The 15381-nt window shown below is 47.5% G+C and overlaps 1 protein-coding gene across 1 annotated transcript in view; it reads right to left on the bottom strand.

Moving 5' to 3' along the window:
* The window catches only part of ARMH3 (armadillo like helical domain containing 3), a gene marked incomplete at its 3' end in the record, with an annotated part of 37787 nt that extends 23499 nt beyond the window's left edge, over nucleotides 1-14288 (bottom strand). The window contains exons 1-4 of the mRNA XM_089668075.1: nucleotides 14230-14288; nucleotides 12246-12392; nucleotides 4076-4183; nucleotides 832-924 (exon numbers count right to left, since the gene is read on the bottom strand). Of these exons, the coding sequence (XP_089524201.1) occupies nucleotides 832-924; nucleotides 4076-4183; nucleotides 12246-12392; nucleotides 14230-14235 (354 nt within the window). The remainder of the gene's footprint in view (nucleotides 1-831; nucleotides 925-4075; nucleotides 4184-12245; nucleotides 12393-14229) is intronic.
* Nucleotides 14289-15381: the final 1093 nt, after the last annotated feature.

The raw sequence follows: 15381 nt of genomic DNA, 5'->3' as shown, positions 1-15381 counted from the left end.
TGTCATTGGACACAGCTAATCATGTGGTAAAAGGCTGCTGTGATTGGCCTTTTACCACATCACGTGATCAGCTGTGTCCGATACAACAGCCGGACGGGAGGTGGGTAGAAGTGGCGTTTTTGACGCGGAGTGTGCATGAGGCCCTAATGATCTGGATCTAAAGTTAAAGAGTTAGCCATCATTCTTGTTCCAATCCGTATAATAACCTCTTCCCGTCCAACCCCCACCTTGTCTGTATTATATCATATATATTAAGCAGCATAGCAAGGTTATAGGTAATTATTATTAGAGGTACTTATATAGCGCCTTCAATTTACACAGCACTATATATATATACATACACATCAGTCCCCGCCCCCGAGGAGCGTACAATCTAAGGTCCCTAACTCACATTCATACATACACATACTAGGGACAATTTAGACAGGATCCAATTAACCTCCCAGCATGTCTTTGGAGTGTGGGAGGAAACCGGAGTACCCGGAGGAAACCCACGCAGGCACAGGGAGAACATGCAAACTCCAGGCAGGTGGTGCCGTGGTTAGCATATTATATTTGGATTATTCATTCTTGTATAACTGTATAGTGATGTTATTAGTTATGGAGGAGGGGTGGGATTAAACAAGTTTGTACTTCTTCCCGCTCCTCTTCGGATATGTAAACTAAATAGTTTTTTATAGCTTTTCGTCTTCTCTTGCATCTAGTTGTTTTGTGACTGCCTACTACTGTAGGATTACTTTTTATTTTTATGTTTTTGATTTTTTTTTTTTGTTTTTTTTACACATGTTCAAAATAAAATACTAACTAACAGTACAATCAGGATTTACTCACCGTCACCAGACAGAGAAGCAGCTTTAAACAGAGGCTCTTTAAGCTTTCAGAGCCGTCCCCACACAGAAGAATATCCAGACTTTCCATCAGGTTCTAGAGACAAAACAATGAAAATTACTGTTCAATGGCGGTGCTAAGGCTGAAAAAATTCCATGTCAGATAAAACCTATAATCAATAACCTTTCATCTGATCAGATCCGGTGTACTTCTCTGCCAATCCCTCCACTCAGCGTCCTCCACCCCTCTCTGCCAATCCCTCCACTGGCCTCCATTCAGTGCCCTCCATCCCTCTCTGCCAATCCCTCCCAATCCCTCCACTGACCTCCACCCCTCTCTGCCAATCCCTCCACTGGCCTCCACTCAGTGCCCTCCATCCCTCTCTGCCAATCCCTCCCAATCCCTCCACTGACCTCCACTCAGTGTCCTCCATCCCTCTCTGCCAATCCCTCCACTGACCTCCACTCAGTGTCCTCCACCCCCCTCTGCCAATCCCTCCACTGACCTCCACTCAGTGTCCTCCACCCCCCTCTGCCAATCCCTCCACTGACCTCCACTCAGTGTCCTCCACCCCCCTCTGCCAATCCCTCCACTGACCTCCACTCAGTGTCCTCCACCCCCCTCTGCCAATCCCTCCACTGACCTCCACCCCCCTCTGCCAATCCCTCCACTGACCTCCACTCAGTGTCCTCCACCCCTCTCTGCCAATCCCTCCACTGACCTCCACCCCTCTCTGCCAATCCCTCCACTGGCCTCTACTCGGGTGTCCTTCATCCCTCTCTGCCAATCTCTCCACTAGCTTCCCATTGACCAACTGATAAAATTCAAAACATTAATAACATATAAAGCCATTTATAAATCTGCCCCCAATTACATCACCGATCTTTTCTCCAAATATCACCCAAACCGTCCTCTCCGCTCCTCGCACGACCTCCTGCTCTCTAGCTCCTTTGACTCCTCCCATGCTCGTCTCCAGGACTTCTCCAGAGCTTTCCCCATCCTCTGGAAATCTCTTCCCCAATCTATCCGACTATCGCCTACTCTGCTCACTTTTAGGTGATCTCTGAAAACCTCTCTCTTCAGGGAAGCCTATCCTGCCCTCAGCTAATAACAAAATCTTCTATTCCTTCTACCAGTCCATCCCCCGGCACCGGCGCTCTGAAGGAATGGCATACAGGTTTATACCTACCTGCTCTGTGCAGAAGTCCATCCAACCAAAAAAAAAAATATAATCCTACACCCACAGTTGATCCAGAGGAAGGAAAAAAAACCCCAGCAAAGCACGATCCAATTTGCTCCTGCAGGGGAAAAATTCCTTCCTGATCCCCCGAGAGGCAATCGGATATTCCCTGGATCAACTTTCCCTATAAATGTTATATCCAGTTATATTCTGTGTATCCAAGAAAGAATCCAGAACTTTCCTACAGCAATCCACTGAGCTGGCCACAACCAACTCTGGAGGGAGTCTATTCCACATTCTCACAGCTCTTACTGTGAAGAAACCTTTCCGTGTTTGGAGATTACATTTAATTTTCCTCCAGACGTAAAGAGCGCCCCCTTGTCCTCTGTGATGACCTCAGGGGGAATAACTACACCGAGTTCACTATATGACCCACTGATGTATTTATACATGGAGATCATATCCCCCCTTATGTATTATACATGGAGATCATATCCCCCCTTATGTATTATACATGGAGATCATATCCCCCTTATGTATTATACATGGAGATCATATCCCCCTTATGTATTATACACGGAGATCATATCCCCCCCTTATGTATTATACATGGAGATCATATCCCCCCTTATGTATTATACATGGAGATCATATCCCCCCTTATGTATTATACATGGAGATCATATCCCCCCTTATGTATTATACATGGAGATCGTATCCCCTCCTTATGTATTATACATGGTGATCATATCCCCCCCTTATGTATTATACATGGAGATCATATCCCCCCCTTATGTATTATACATGGAGATCATATCCCCCCTTATGTATTATACATGGAGATCATATCCCCCCCCTTATGTATTATACACGGAGATCATATCCCCCCTTATGTATTATACACGGAGATCATATCCCCCCCTTATGTATTATACACGGAGATCATATCCCCCCTTATGTATTATACATGGAGATCATATCCCCCCTTATGTATTCTACATGGTGATCATATCCCCCTTATGTATTCTACATGGTGATCATATCCCCCCCTTATGTATTATACATGGAGATCATATCCCCCCTTATGTATTATACATGGAGATCATATCCCCCTTATGTATTATACATGGAGATCATATCCCCCTTATGTATTATACATGGAGATCATATCCCCCCCCCCTTATGTATTATACATGGAGATCATATCCCCCCTCATGTATTATACATGGAGATCATATCCCCCCTTATGTATTATACATGGTGATCATATCCCCCCCTTATGTATTATACATGGAGATCATATCCCCCTTATGTATTATACATGGAGATCATATCCCCCTTATGTATTATACATGGAGATCATATCCCCCCCCCCCCTTATGTATTATACATGGAGATCATATCCCCCCCCCCTTATGTATTATACATGGAGATCATATCCCCCCCTTATGTATTATACATGGAGATCATATCCCCCCTCATGTATTATACATGGAGATCATATCCCCCCCTTATGTATTATACACGGAGATCATATCCCCCCTTATGTATTATACATGGAGATCATATCCCCCCCTTATGTATTATACATGGAGATCATATCCCCCTTTAATCTCCTCTTCTCTTTTTTGAGCTGCTGCGCTCATGGACAGGGTCAGGGACTTTTTTAAAAACAAAAAGCAGCATTTTTACTATGATAGAGTTCAATGGAGACACTGCTGAAATGTATGGTAGTGCGTTTTTGCTGCATTTTGTATTTTTATTTTGCCCAGAAACAAAAAAATTCCATTTTAACAAAAAAAAAAAAAAAAAAAAAAAAAGCTGAACAAAAACTGCAAAGTGTGATAAATGTAGAAAAATGCAAAAAACAAACTGCACAGAGCACTGGGGAAAGCATCAATACGCAAAATGCATATAAGTGAACCAAGCCTTATGTAAAGAATGCATTGAGGTAAAAAAAAAAAAAAAAATGTTTAGGCTTTAGAAACACTTTAAAATAAAAAATATTTAAAAAAAACAAAAAAAAAACAAATAAAATAAATTAAAATTCTTATACGGGACACTCACCTTCATTCGAAGTTCTGCCTTATCGAAGCCCATCAGCATGTTAATGATATCAAACCCGGACGTCGGCTTGTTCTTCTGATGAACGCCCCGAATTAGAGCACACAGGGTCTGCAGACAAAAAATAAATAAATAAATTATATGTAGAAATATCTCGTTTTATCTATCCAAAAGGAAAATAAAAAGGATTTCACGAGAAATGTAATTTATATAAAACAGTCTTACAAATCAAGGTTTGCTTTACTGGACGACTAGTCAGGATGGTGGAGTCTCCTGAGCTCTGGGTGCCGCCTCAGTTGTGGAAGTTCTGCTAGTTCTATGTGATGCTGCAAAGATCTGTTCTGCTCAGCTGCTGGTTTTGCTGCTGGGAGCCTTGGCAGTGACAGTTAAAGAGAACCTGTCGTATGTACAGTTTTTAAAAGGAGAAGTTCACCTTTTAGACAAAAAAAATAAAAATGCACATTTTTTTGCAGGTAAAAAAAAAAAAAAAAAAAATTGTGCATTTGTTATTTTTGTCTACAGGAGCCTGTAAAGAATTACACGTTGATGATATGCAAGTCTCCTGCAGACCTGTCAGATTTGCTTGACCGTACAGGATGTAGGGGGTGCACGGGATGTAGGGGGGGTGTACGGGATGTAGGGAACAGGGGCGGACTGACCATTGGGAAACTTGGGCACTGCCCGAGGGCCCGGGGTCAGTAGAGGGCCCCATGAGATGCCCCTGGTACCTTTTTCATAGGCATTTTTGAGTTTGGGCAAGGACACAGGGGCCCCACGATCCCCTATTGCCCGGGGGCCCCATGAGTTGTCAGTCCACCCCTGGAAGGGAGTGTACGGAATGTAGGGGGGGTGTACGGGATGTAGGGGGGTGTACGGGATGTAGGGAGAGTATACGGGATGTAGGGGGGGTGTACGGGAGGTAGGGGGGGTGTACGGGATGTAGGGGGGAGTGTACGGGATGTAGGGGGAAGTGTACGGGATGTAGGGGGGAGTGTACGGGATGTAGGGGGGAGTGTACGGGATGTAGGGGGGAGTGTACGGGATGTAGGGGGAAGTGTACGGGATGTAGGGGGGAGTGTACGGGATGTAGGGGGGAGTGTACGGGATGTAGGGGGGAGTGTACGGGATGTAGGGGGGAGTGTACGGGATGTAGGGGGAAGTGTACGGGATGTAGGGGGGAGTGTACGGGATGTAGGGGGGAGTGTGCAGGATGTAGGGGGGGTGTACGGGATGTAGGGGGGGTGTACGGGATGTAGGGGGGGTGTACGGGATGTAGGGGGGTGTACGGGATGTAGGGGGGAGTGTACGGGATGTAGGGGGGAGTGTACGGGATGTAGGGGGGAGTGTACGGGATGTAGGGGGAGTGTACGGGATGTAGGGGGAGTGTACGGGATGTAGGGGGAGTGTACGGGATGTAGGGAGTGTACAGGATGTAGGGGGTGTATGGGATGTAGGGATGTAGGGGGAGTGTACGGGATGTAGGGGGAGTGTACGGGATGTAGGGGGGAGTGTACGGGATGTAGGGGGGGTGTACGGGATGTAGGGGGGTGTACGGGATGTAGGGGGGTGTACGGGAGGTAGGGGGAGTGTACGGGAGGTAGGGGGAGTGTACGGGAGGTAGGGGGGAGTGTACGGGATGTAGGGAGTGTACGGGATGTAGGGGGTGTATGGGATGTAGGAATGTAGGGGGTGTATGGGATGTAGGAATGTAGGGGGCTGTACGGGATGTAGGGGGGTGTACGGGAGGTAGGGGGGAGTGTACGGGATGTAGGGAGTGTACGGGATGTAGGGAGTGTATGGGATGTAGGAATGTAGGGGGTGTATGGGATGTAGGAATGTAGGGGGTGTACGGGATGTGGGGGGGTGTACGGGATGTAGGGGGAGTGTACGGGAGGTAGGGGGGTGTACGGGATGTAGGGGGTGAACGGGATGTACAGTCAAGCAGACATACTGAGAGAAAGGATCAACGAACTACAACGGGGGCCCCACAGTGCCGTGGTAGTCCATTGACAACTACAAGCTGACAGCCGCTAAGGCTGCCGGGACTTGCAGTTCATTCAGAATACAAGTGTACAATCCAAACGCATGTGTTCCTGCGTTACAAATGGCTGTGTGTACAATTGGGGGCTGCAGCGACCGTCGGCTGGAACCGAACAGAATCAGCAAGGGAGAAAGTCACCAGCACACCGAGGATCACCAATACGGGTCCAAAAGTTTAAACGAACGATCACATTGTTACAGCAAGGCAACGTTTCGGAGTCTCGCATAACATGCCTGATGAAGGGGTCCTGTGAGGGTCACATGCCTGATGAAGGGGTCCTGTGAGACTCCGAAACGTTGCCTTGCTGTAACTATGTGATCGTTCATTAAAACTTTTGGACCCGTATTGGTGATCCTCGATGTGCTGGTGACATTCTCCCTTGCAGTTCACTCATTCACGGAAGTCCATGAATGAGTGACGCAGCTGTGTGGGCGGAGCCCCGCAGGGCCGTGCTGTTTTCAAATCTGACAGATAGTACGGGGAAACTTCTCTGTCGGGGCGGCTGCAGCTATGGGAACATGTTACATGTTCCACCATAAAAACAGGTGGAGCATTTAACATGTTCCCAAAGGTGAACGTATCCTTTAACCCCTTCACACCTAAGGCTAAAACAAATCTTAATGCCTAAGCACAATTTTGCAACGTTGACCCGTGTTAGTAAAACCGTCCATATCATCACAACTACTTCGTACATCCGGGTGGATTATACCGCGTTTTTTTTCAGGACAAATTAGGTTTTCATTTGGTGGCAAATGGTAATGGATATCTCCTGATTTTTTTTTTTTTTATTATCAAAGGAAAACTGGCCCAATTTTTTTTTATTTAGCTGTGTATTTCTTGTTACTACAATAACCTACCACCAAAGATCAACCCAAAATTAATTCTCCAGCTCTTGACGATCGCAGCGATACCATATATGTGTTTGTTGTTTGTACCCGGAGTACGGCCCAGAAACAATAGTGCGCATTTTGTTGTTTGGTATCAGTGTCAGTGTGTTTTAGGTAAACAGAAAAAAAAAAAAAATTCCTGACTTTTGACTCTGACCTTTTGACCTTGACCCAAACACTAACCCTGGCACTTAGCTAGATCAAACAACGTTGATCTAGGTATATTTTCTTTATTACAAGTGTAATAAAAGCGCCACACCCTTAATACTTTAACCACTTCCCGACAGGCCGTTGTATATAAACGGCCGGACGGTGGCACTGCAGGGTCGGGTGGCCGTCTATAAACGGCCTCCCCGCACCCTGCTTGTGCGCGCTCCCTGGGAGCGCGCAGCACCGCGATCCGGTGCCCGCTGTGTCCTCCGGACACAGTGAAACACCGATCGTCGGACGGGACCTCTGTACGAGGTCCCGATCATGTGATCGCTGATTGGCCAATCAGTGATCACATGCAAAGTAGTAAGCAAGATGTCACTTGTGACATCATTGCTTACTATGTGTGAAATCTGTGAATGATCACAGAGGTCACATGGTACAAGGCTATTCACAAAAGCCTTGTACCATGTGACAAGCTGTGACCAATCACAGCTCACTCTGTATTTCTCAATGAGTGCAGGAATGCACACAGAGAGAAAGAGAAATGATTGCTTTTACATCCTATAAGGGTGTAAAAGCAATCAGTGTAAAAAAAAAAAAAAAAATTCTTTATCACCCCTCACAAGTAGTACAGTGTCACCATGGTGACACTGTACTGCTAGGGTGACAGTATGTAAAAAATAAAAAATAATAATATAAAAAAAATAATAAAAATGTAAAAAAAAATGTTTAAAAATTATAATTTTTGCTTATAAACTAATTTGGATTTTTTTTTTTTACTAAAAAGATAACGGAATACATTTTGGCTAAGATTTATGATGAAATATTATTTATTTGCAAAATTTTATAAAAAAAAACACATTTTTAAAAATTTTTTGGACATTTCATTTACATAGCAAAAAAAATACAAATCCCAGTGGTGAATAAATACCACCAAAATAAAGCTTTATCTATCTGAAAAAAATGATGAAAAATTCATATGGGTACAGTGTTTCATGACCGCGCAATTGTCATTCAAAGTGTGATAGCACTAAAAGCTGAAAATTGTCCTGGTCAGGAAGGGGGGAAAAGTGTCCGGTCTGGAAGTGGTTAAAGCAGCAATTCCACCTCAAAGAAACCAAATACATTTCTTAGTGCTATAACTTAAAAAAAGGAATGCGCTAAAACCACAAACTATTCCTAATTTAGTGTAGAAACATTAGTGCAAAAGATATATCTATTCTCAATTAATATCAAAAAATATCAAAATTATGTGCAAAACAATTTTTTAGTGCATAAGTAATTTAAATAATTAAATTTGTGAATATAAAAAATTGTCCAATTCTGAATTTCTTCATTTGCTGTTTTATGCTGTTATACTGGTGTCGGTGAAGACACCCTTTTTGTGAGTGTAAATCTTTATTAAAGATTGTTGGATACTTTTATAAAAAAAACTGGCTGCACCATGATTTTCTCTTTCATTCCCAAACATGACCTCGGTGGAGAGATATAAAAAGAGAGAGTGATATAATGCTCCTGGAACCGTTCTGTGGAGTGGTGGATACCTACCTTATGGATGATTGTGTAGCTATTGATCATCACACCTGAGAAGTTGATTCATTGCATCGGCTCCCAGAGCAAAAAGCGTTTTTTGCTGATCTAGAGATTGATCAGCATGGAGCTCTGGTGAGTTACCCAACTTTACTTTTGGTGGTGGATTTTGGCACAATTTCTTTGAGAGCGCGTGAATTTGAAAAGGATTTGTTTGGACATTTGAAGAAATTCAGAATTGGACATTTTTTTTTTATATTCACAAATTTAATTATTTAAATTACTTATGCACTAAAAAATAGTTTTGCACATAATTTTGATATTTTTTGATATTAATTGAGAATAGATATATCTTTTGCACTAATGTTTCTACACTAAATTAGGAATAGTTTGTGGTTTTAGTGCATTCCTTTAAGTTATATTTTCTTTATTATTTCTTTTTTTTTTTTTTTAAACAAAACTTTTTTTTTTCCCTCTATGCCAGGAGTTAGAGAGATACAATGTATCTCTCTCCTCCATTCATAGAGGAAGAAAAAAGAAACAAAACAAGGGGGGCTTGTTATACAGTGACTGAGAACTGTGATAGCCAATCAGAGGCTATCACAGCGATCATGTAACCTGGAGTCTGGAGTCCGGGGTCCCGATCGTTAGAACGGGACCTGGGGCTCTCAGTGACACCGCGGTCTCTGTGTTGAGCGCGCTCCCAGCAGAAAGACAGGTATGCAAATAATCGGCCCCATGGGAAAAAGCCCAGTTCTGTAAAGCCGCATATTTGTGTGACGTCGGCGCGAAGGGTTAATGTATAAAGTAACAATATGGTTGAACTGAGGGTACCAAACAGTTACGTGTAACACGCGTTCAGGTCCTCCAACATGTTTTCAGGGAGCTTTGGATTATCCTGGCACTGTGCCCAGTCAGTGGAAGTTTCAATTTGCCCAACTAAAGGCCAAAGTCTGGCTCAACAATCCAATTAGCAGAGAATGCGCGACCAACAGAAGCTCCGTTAGTGGAATGCTGACTGGTAGAGGAGAAGCCTAGCAAGAGATCACCACCTGATCTGCTCATTTTCTGGGCTAACCGGGGTACGGTCATCCTATGTATACGGGGAGCCTTAAAGTCATTGTGAATTATTTATTTTAAATAAAACATTTTTTATATTTAGCTGCTCTATGTGATGGTCCCCGATCCTCCTCCAGTCTGGTCCCCCGCTGGCACTCCTGGCTCCTCCACCCTGCTGAAGGCCGCTTGCTATAGGTGCCCTCAGGAGCCATGCTGTGTGTGTCTACTGACATGCACAGTGTGGCGCAGCCAGCAGCAGTAGCCAATGGTTGCCGCTGGAGAGAGAGAGAAAAGAGGAGGAGGATAAAGAGAGAGAAAGAGAGGGAGAGGGAGGAGGGAAAAAAAAGAGGAAAAAAAAAAGAGGAAAAAAAGAGAAAAAAAAGGGGGGGGAGAGAGGGAGAGAGAGGGGGAGAGAGGGGGGGGGAGAGAAGGGGGGGGGAGAGGGGGGGAGAGAGGGGGAGAGAGAGGGGGGGAGGGGGGGAGAGAGGGGGGGAGAGAGACGGGGGAGAGAGACGGGGGAGAGAGAGAGAGAGATGGGGGAGAGAGATGGGGGGAGGGGAGAGAGGGGGAGGAGAGAGGGAGAGAGGGGGAGGAGAGAGGGAGAGAGGGGAGGAGGGAGAGAGAGAGAGAGGGGAGGAGGGAGAGAGAGAGAGGGGGGAGGGGGGAGGGAGAGAGAGAGAGGGGGGGGGGAGGGGGGAGGGAGAGAGAGAGAGAGAGAGAGGGGGGAGAGAGAGGGGGAGAGGGGGGGAGAGAGGGGGGGAGAGAGGGGGGGAGAGAGGGGGAGAGAGAGGGGGAGAGAGAAGGGGAGAGGGGGGAGAGAGAAGGGGAGAGGGGGAGAGAGAGAAGGGGAGAGGGGGAGAGAGAGAAGGGGAGAGGGGGGGAGAGAGAAGGGGAGAGGGGGAGAGCGAGGGGAGAGAGAGAGGAGGGGAGAGAGAGAGAGGAGGGGGAGAGAGAGAGGAGGGGGAGAGAGAGAGGAGGGGGAGAGAGAGAGAGGAGGGGGAGAGAGAGAGGAGGGGGAGAGAGAGAGGAGGGGGAGAGAGAGAGGAGGGGGAGAGAGAGAGGAGGGGGAGAGAGGGGAGAGAGGGGAGAGAGAGAGGAGGGGGAGAGGGGGGGAGAGAGAGGAGGAGGAGAGGGGGGGAGAGAGAGGAGGAGGAGAGGGGAGAGAGGAGGAGGAGAGGGGAGAGAGAGAGGAGAGGGGGGAGAGTGGGGGAGAGGGAGAGAGAGGGGGGAGAGAGAGGGATGAGGCGGGAGAGAGGGAGGAGGGGGAAGAGAGGGAGGAGGGGGAAGAGAGGGAGGAGGGGGAAGAGAGGGAGGAGGGGGGAGAGAGGGAGGAGGGGGGAGAGAGGGAGGAGGGGGAAGAGAGGGAGGGGGGGGGAGAGAGGGAGGGGGGGGGAGAGAGGGAGGAGGGGGGAGAGAGGGAGGAGGGGGGAGAGAGGGAGGAGGGGGGAGAGAGGGAGAAGGGGGGAGAGAGGGAGAAGGGGGGAGAGAGGGAGAAGGGGGGAGAGAGGGAGGAGGGGGGAGAGAGGGAGGAGGGGGGAGAGAGGGAGAAGGGGGGAGAGAGGGAGAAGGGGGGAGAGAGGGAGAAGGGGGGAGAGAGGGAGGAGGGGGGAGAGAGGGAGGAGGGGGGAGAGAGGGAGGGGGGGAGGGAGAGGGAGGAGGGGGGGAGAGGGAGGAGAGAGGGAGGAGGGGGGAGAGAGGGAGAGGGAGAGGGGGGAGGGGGGAGAGAGGGAGAGGGAGAGGGGGGAGAGGGGAGAGGGGAAAGGGAGAGGGGGAGAGAGAGGGGGGAGAGGGAGAGGGGGAGAGAGAGGGGGGAGAGGGAGAGGGGGAGAGAGAGGGGGGAGAGGGAGAGGGGGAGAGAGAGGGGGGAGAGGGAGAAAGAGAAAAAAAGAGAGGAGACGGAAAAAGGAAAGAACAGAGAGCGAGAGAGTGCAGAGAGAAAGAGAGAGAGAGAGAGAGAGAGAGAGAGAGAGAGAGAGAGAATACTCTCGTGCACAGCACTGCCCACATGGAAGAAAAATATATTTGAAATACTAAAATTCTGGCCGTATTCAATATATATATATTATATACTGTGTGTTGAAATGCGTTTTTATTACAAGATATATGAAAAATATTTTTTGAAAAAAACAAACAGTTTTCATATATATTGTATGTCTTTTAAAAATTCATTTAATCTACATTTTTGGAATGCATTTACTAATATATGTAAAAATTACTTTATCTGTAAAAAAAAAAAAAATCTGGAGAGCCAATACCAGCATTTAACCCTCGCCATGCAAGGCAGCCTGACTGCAATGAAACATGTTTAATTTGCCCTGGAGTTGGATTTTATACGGTTTCCCATACACCATCCAATGGAAGCTAGCTTTGATAAAGAAAAAAAAAAAACCAAACAACCAACCAACACATCCTGGTCTCCGAGGATTTTAGTTTTTCTCCCGTGTAGTAAATGAAATGCAAAGCAGCTAAGCCCTTGGAGAAGAATCAAGCGGGGGCCCAATACCTGTAATGCATTGACCACCCGGATCTGGTGGTCCGCCTTCAGAGCCTGGATGCAGTGCTGAAACAGGCTGTTAATGTTGTCCTTAATCTTCATCAATTCTTCGCCATCCAGAGATTCCAACTTGGCTTCCAGATATTCTAAGTTGACCTGGAGGGAGTAAAGTTACAAAAAAAACAACAAGGCAGAAGCGTAAGTAGTAACCCTAAATCCGTGCGAACGCTCCAATAATGTGGACAAATGATGCGTTCTGCTGTCATTTATTGTATTTGGTATGTTCCGCTGTACCCCCCTCCTCTGTTTTGCTGTTAGAACAACCCCTAGCTAAACACTCACAGCTTCTCCAAGGGCAGTATAGTTTCTGTTTTCCCGAGTGTGGAGAAGTTTAGGGCTCATAAATGCTTGAGGTTGGGAGGGGGGCAGTAAAACCCCGTGGTTGTGGGTATACATATGCTGTGACCACAATGCTTTGTAGTCACAACAGAAATTATACCCCATCACTTTCAGAGGATGTATTGCCTGCTGAATGCAACCCATTCCAGTGAATGTGGCCACTCTGCAAGTACTCCGCAAACCGCTCGCAATGCGTTCAAAGGGTTAAAGAAGAGAACTTCAAAGAGCCAATTTACGGAGTTTCTGGCTTTGGGGGGGGGGGTAGACTATGGCCAGTGGGAGTAAATAATGCCACATCATTGGTGTCAGTGGGATGAATAGTGCCCCATCATCAGTGTCAGTGGGAGGAATAGTGACCCATCATTGGTGTCAGTGGGAGGAATAGTGCCCCATCATTGGTGTCAGTGGGGTTCTGTGTACTGTAGGAGACCAGATATAGTGAATGCGGGGTCCGGGGAGAGCGGATATAGTGAATGCGGGGTCCGGGGAGAGCGGATATAGTGAATGCGGGGTCCGGGGAGAGCGGATATAGTGAATGCGGGGTCCGGGGAGAGCGGATATAGTGAATGCGGGGTCCGGGGAGAGCGGATATAGTGAATGCGGGGTCCGGGGAGAGCGGATATAGTGAATGCGGGGTCCGGGGAGAGCGGATATAGTGAATGCGGGGTCCGGGGAGAGCGGATATAGTGAATGCGGGGTCCGGGGAGAGCGGATATAGGGAATGCGGGGTCCGGGGAGAGCGGATATAGCGAATGCGGGGTCCGGGGAGAGCGGATATAGCGAATGCGGGGTCCGGGGAGAGCGGATATAGCGAATGCGGGGTCCGGGGAGAGCGGATATAGCGAATGCGGGGTCCGGGGAGAGCGGATATAGCGAATGCGGGGTCCGAGGAGAGCGGATATAGCGAATGCGGGGTCCGGGGAGAGCGGATATAGCGAATGCGGGGTCCGGGGAGAGCGGATATAGCGAATGCGGGGTCCGGGGAGAGCGGATATAGCGAATGCGGGGTCTGGGGAGAGCGGATATAGCGAATGCGGGGTCCGGGGAGAGCGGATATAGCGAATGCGGGGTCCGGGGAGAGCGGATATAGCGAATGCGGGGTCCGGGGAGAGCGGATATAGTGAATGCGGGGTCCGGGGAGAGCGGATATATTGAATGCGGGGTCCGGGGAGAGCGGATATAGTGAATGCGGGGTCCGGGGAGAGCGGATATATTGAATGCGGGGTCCGGGGAGAGCGGATATATTGAATGCGGGGTCCGGGGAGAGCGGATATAGTGAATGCGGGGTCCGGGGAGAGCGGATATATTGAATGCGGGGTCCGGGGAGAGCGGATATATTGAATGCGGGGTCCGGGGAGAGCGGATATAGTGAATGCGGGGTCCGGGGAGAGCGGATATAGTGAATGCGGGGTCCGGGGAGAGCGGATATAGTGAATGCGGGGTCCGGGGTTTAGTAACACTTTAAAATCTCATCAAGAGGTTTGTAAAAAAAAAAAAAAAAGAGTGGAGTACATTGGGATGAAGGGGGGGGTTGGGGGGGTTGATAGAAGAAAGACAATGGAAGCAGTAGGAAGTTAAAAAGCAAAGCGGATACCTTCATGAGAAACAATTCATCCCAGAATCTCGGGTTGGATTTGGTAGGGTCATCTTTCTGCAGGAAACAGAAGAATAAATCTATTAAAGTCGCATGCTTACAAGTATTTTTTTGTTTTTTAAAACTCATCTTTCAACAAGATAAAAAAATATATATATATATAAAAACACAAATAAAATAGTAATAGAGTATAGACAATTACTACACAAGTTGTATTTTAATTAGATTTTATTATAAATGACAATTCCATTGCAATCTGCAGCTGGCGTAACTTTCTGTAACATTCAACACGGCAGCCTGGAGGAGTTCCGGAGTTCCAGAGTTCTCTTCAGAAGACTCCTGCACCCGGCGTACAGTAATTTCTATGGATCGGATTGCAGTGGAGTTGTATGCTATGGACCCATTCAGAAAACCAGAAAATTCTGCATCCGCAGTTCAATTCTGAGCATACGGTATTGCTGTGCGCATGCAAAGGTTTACACGCATACGGCGCTAGCAGATCGCATGCACTGCCGCCATTGGCTGCGATGTAAACAATGTGTAAGCAGCGGCATAGGCGCAGTAGCAGAATGATCCTGGCATTCATTCAAGTGACTGAAAGTCGAGGTCATTCTGCTCACCCCGAAGTCATCAGTCATACATTGGCGGCGGTGCAGCTGAGGAACGACTGAAAGTTGAGGTCATTCTGCTCACATCGAAGTCATCAGTCATACATTGGCGGCGGTGCAGCTGAGGAACGACTGAAAGTTGAGGTCATTCTGCTCACATCGAAGTCATCAGTCATGCATTGATGGCGGTGCAGCTGAGGAACGACTGAAAGTCGAGGTCATTCTTCTCACCCCGAAGTCATCAGGCATGCATTGATGGAGGTGCAGCTGAGGAACGACTGAAAGACGAGGTCATTCTGCTCACCCCGAAGTCATCAGTCATGCATTGGTGACAGTGCAGCTGAGGAACGTCTGAAAGTCGAGGTCATTCTTCTCACCCTGAAGTCATCAGTCATGCATTGGCGGCAGTGCAGCTGAGGAACGACTGAAAGTCGAGGTCATTCTTCTCACCCCGAAGTCATCAGTCATGCATTGATGGCGGTGCAGCTGAGGAACGACTAAAAGTCAAGGTCATTCTGCTCACCCCAAAGTCATCAGTCATGGA

The sequence above is a fragment of the Staurois parvus genome, unplaced genomic scaffold (genome assembly GCF_062004578.1).
Source record: "Staurois parvus isolate SC_StPar_1 unplaced genomic scaffold, SC_StPar_1.0 ptg003801l, whole genome shotgun sequence".
In the NCBI taxonomy this organism is placed as follows: Eukaryota; Metazoa; Chordata; class Amphibia; order Anura; family Ranidae; genus Staurois; species Staurois parvus.
The sequence above is the reverse complement of the archived record's forward strand: the minus strand, read 5'-3'. Positions and strand labels throughout refer to the sequence as shown.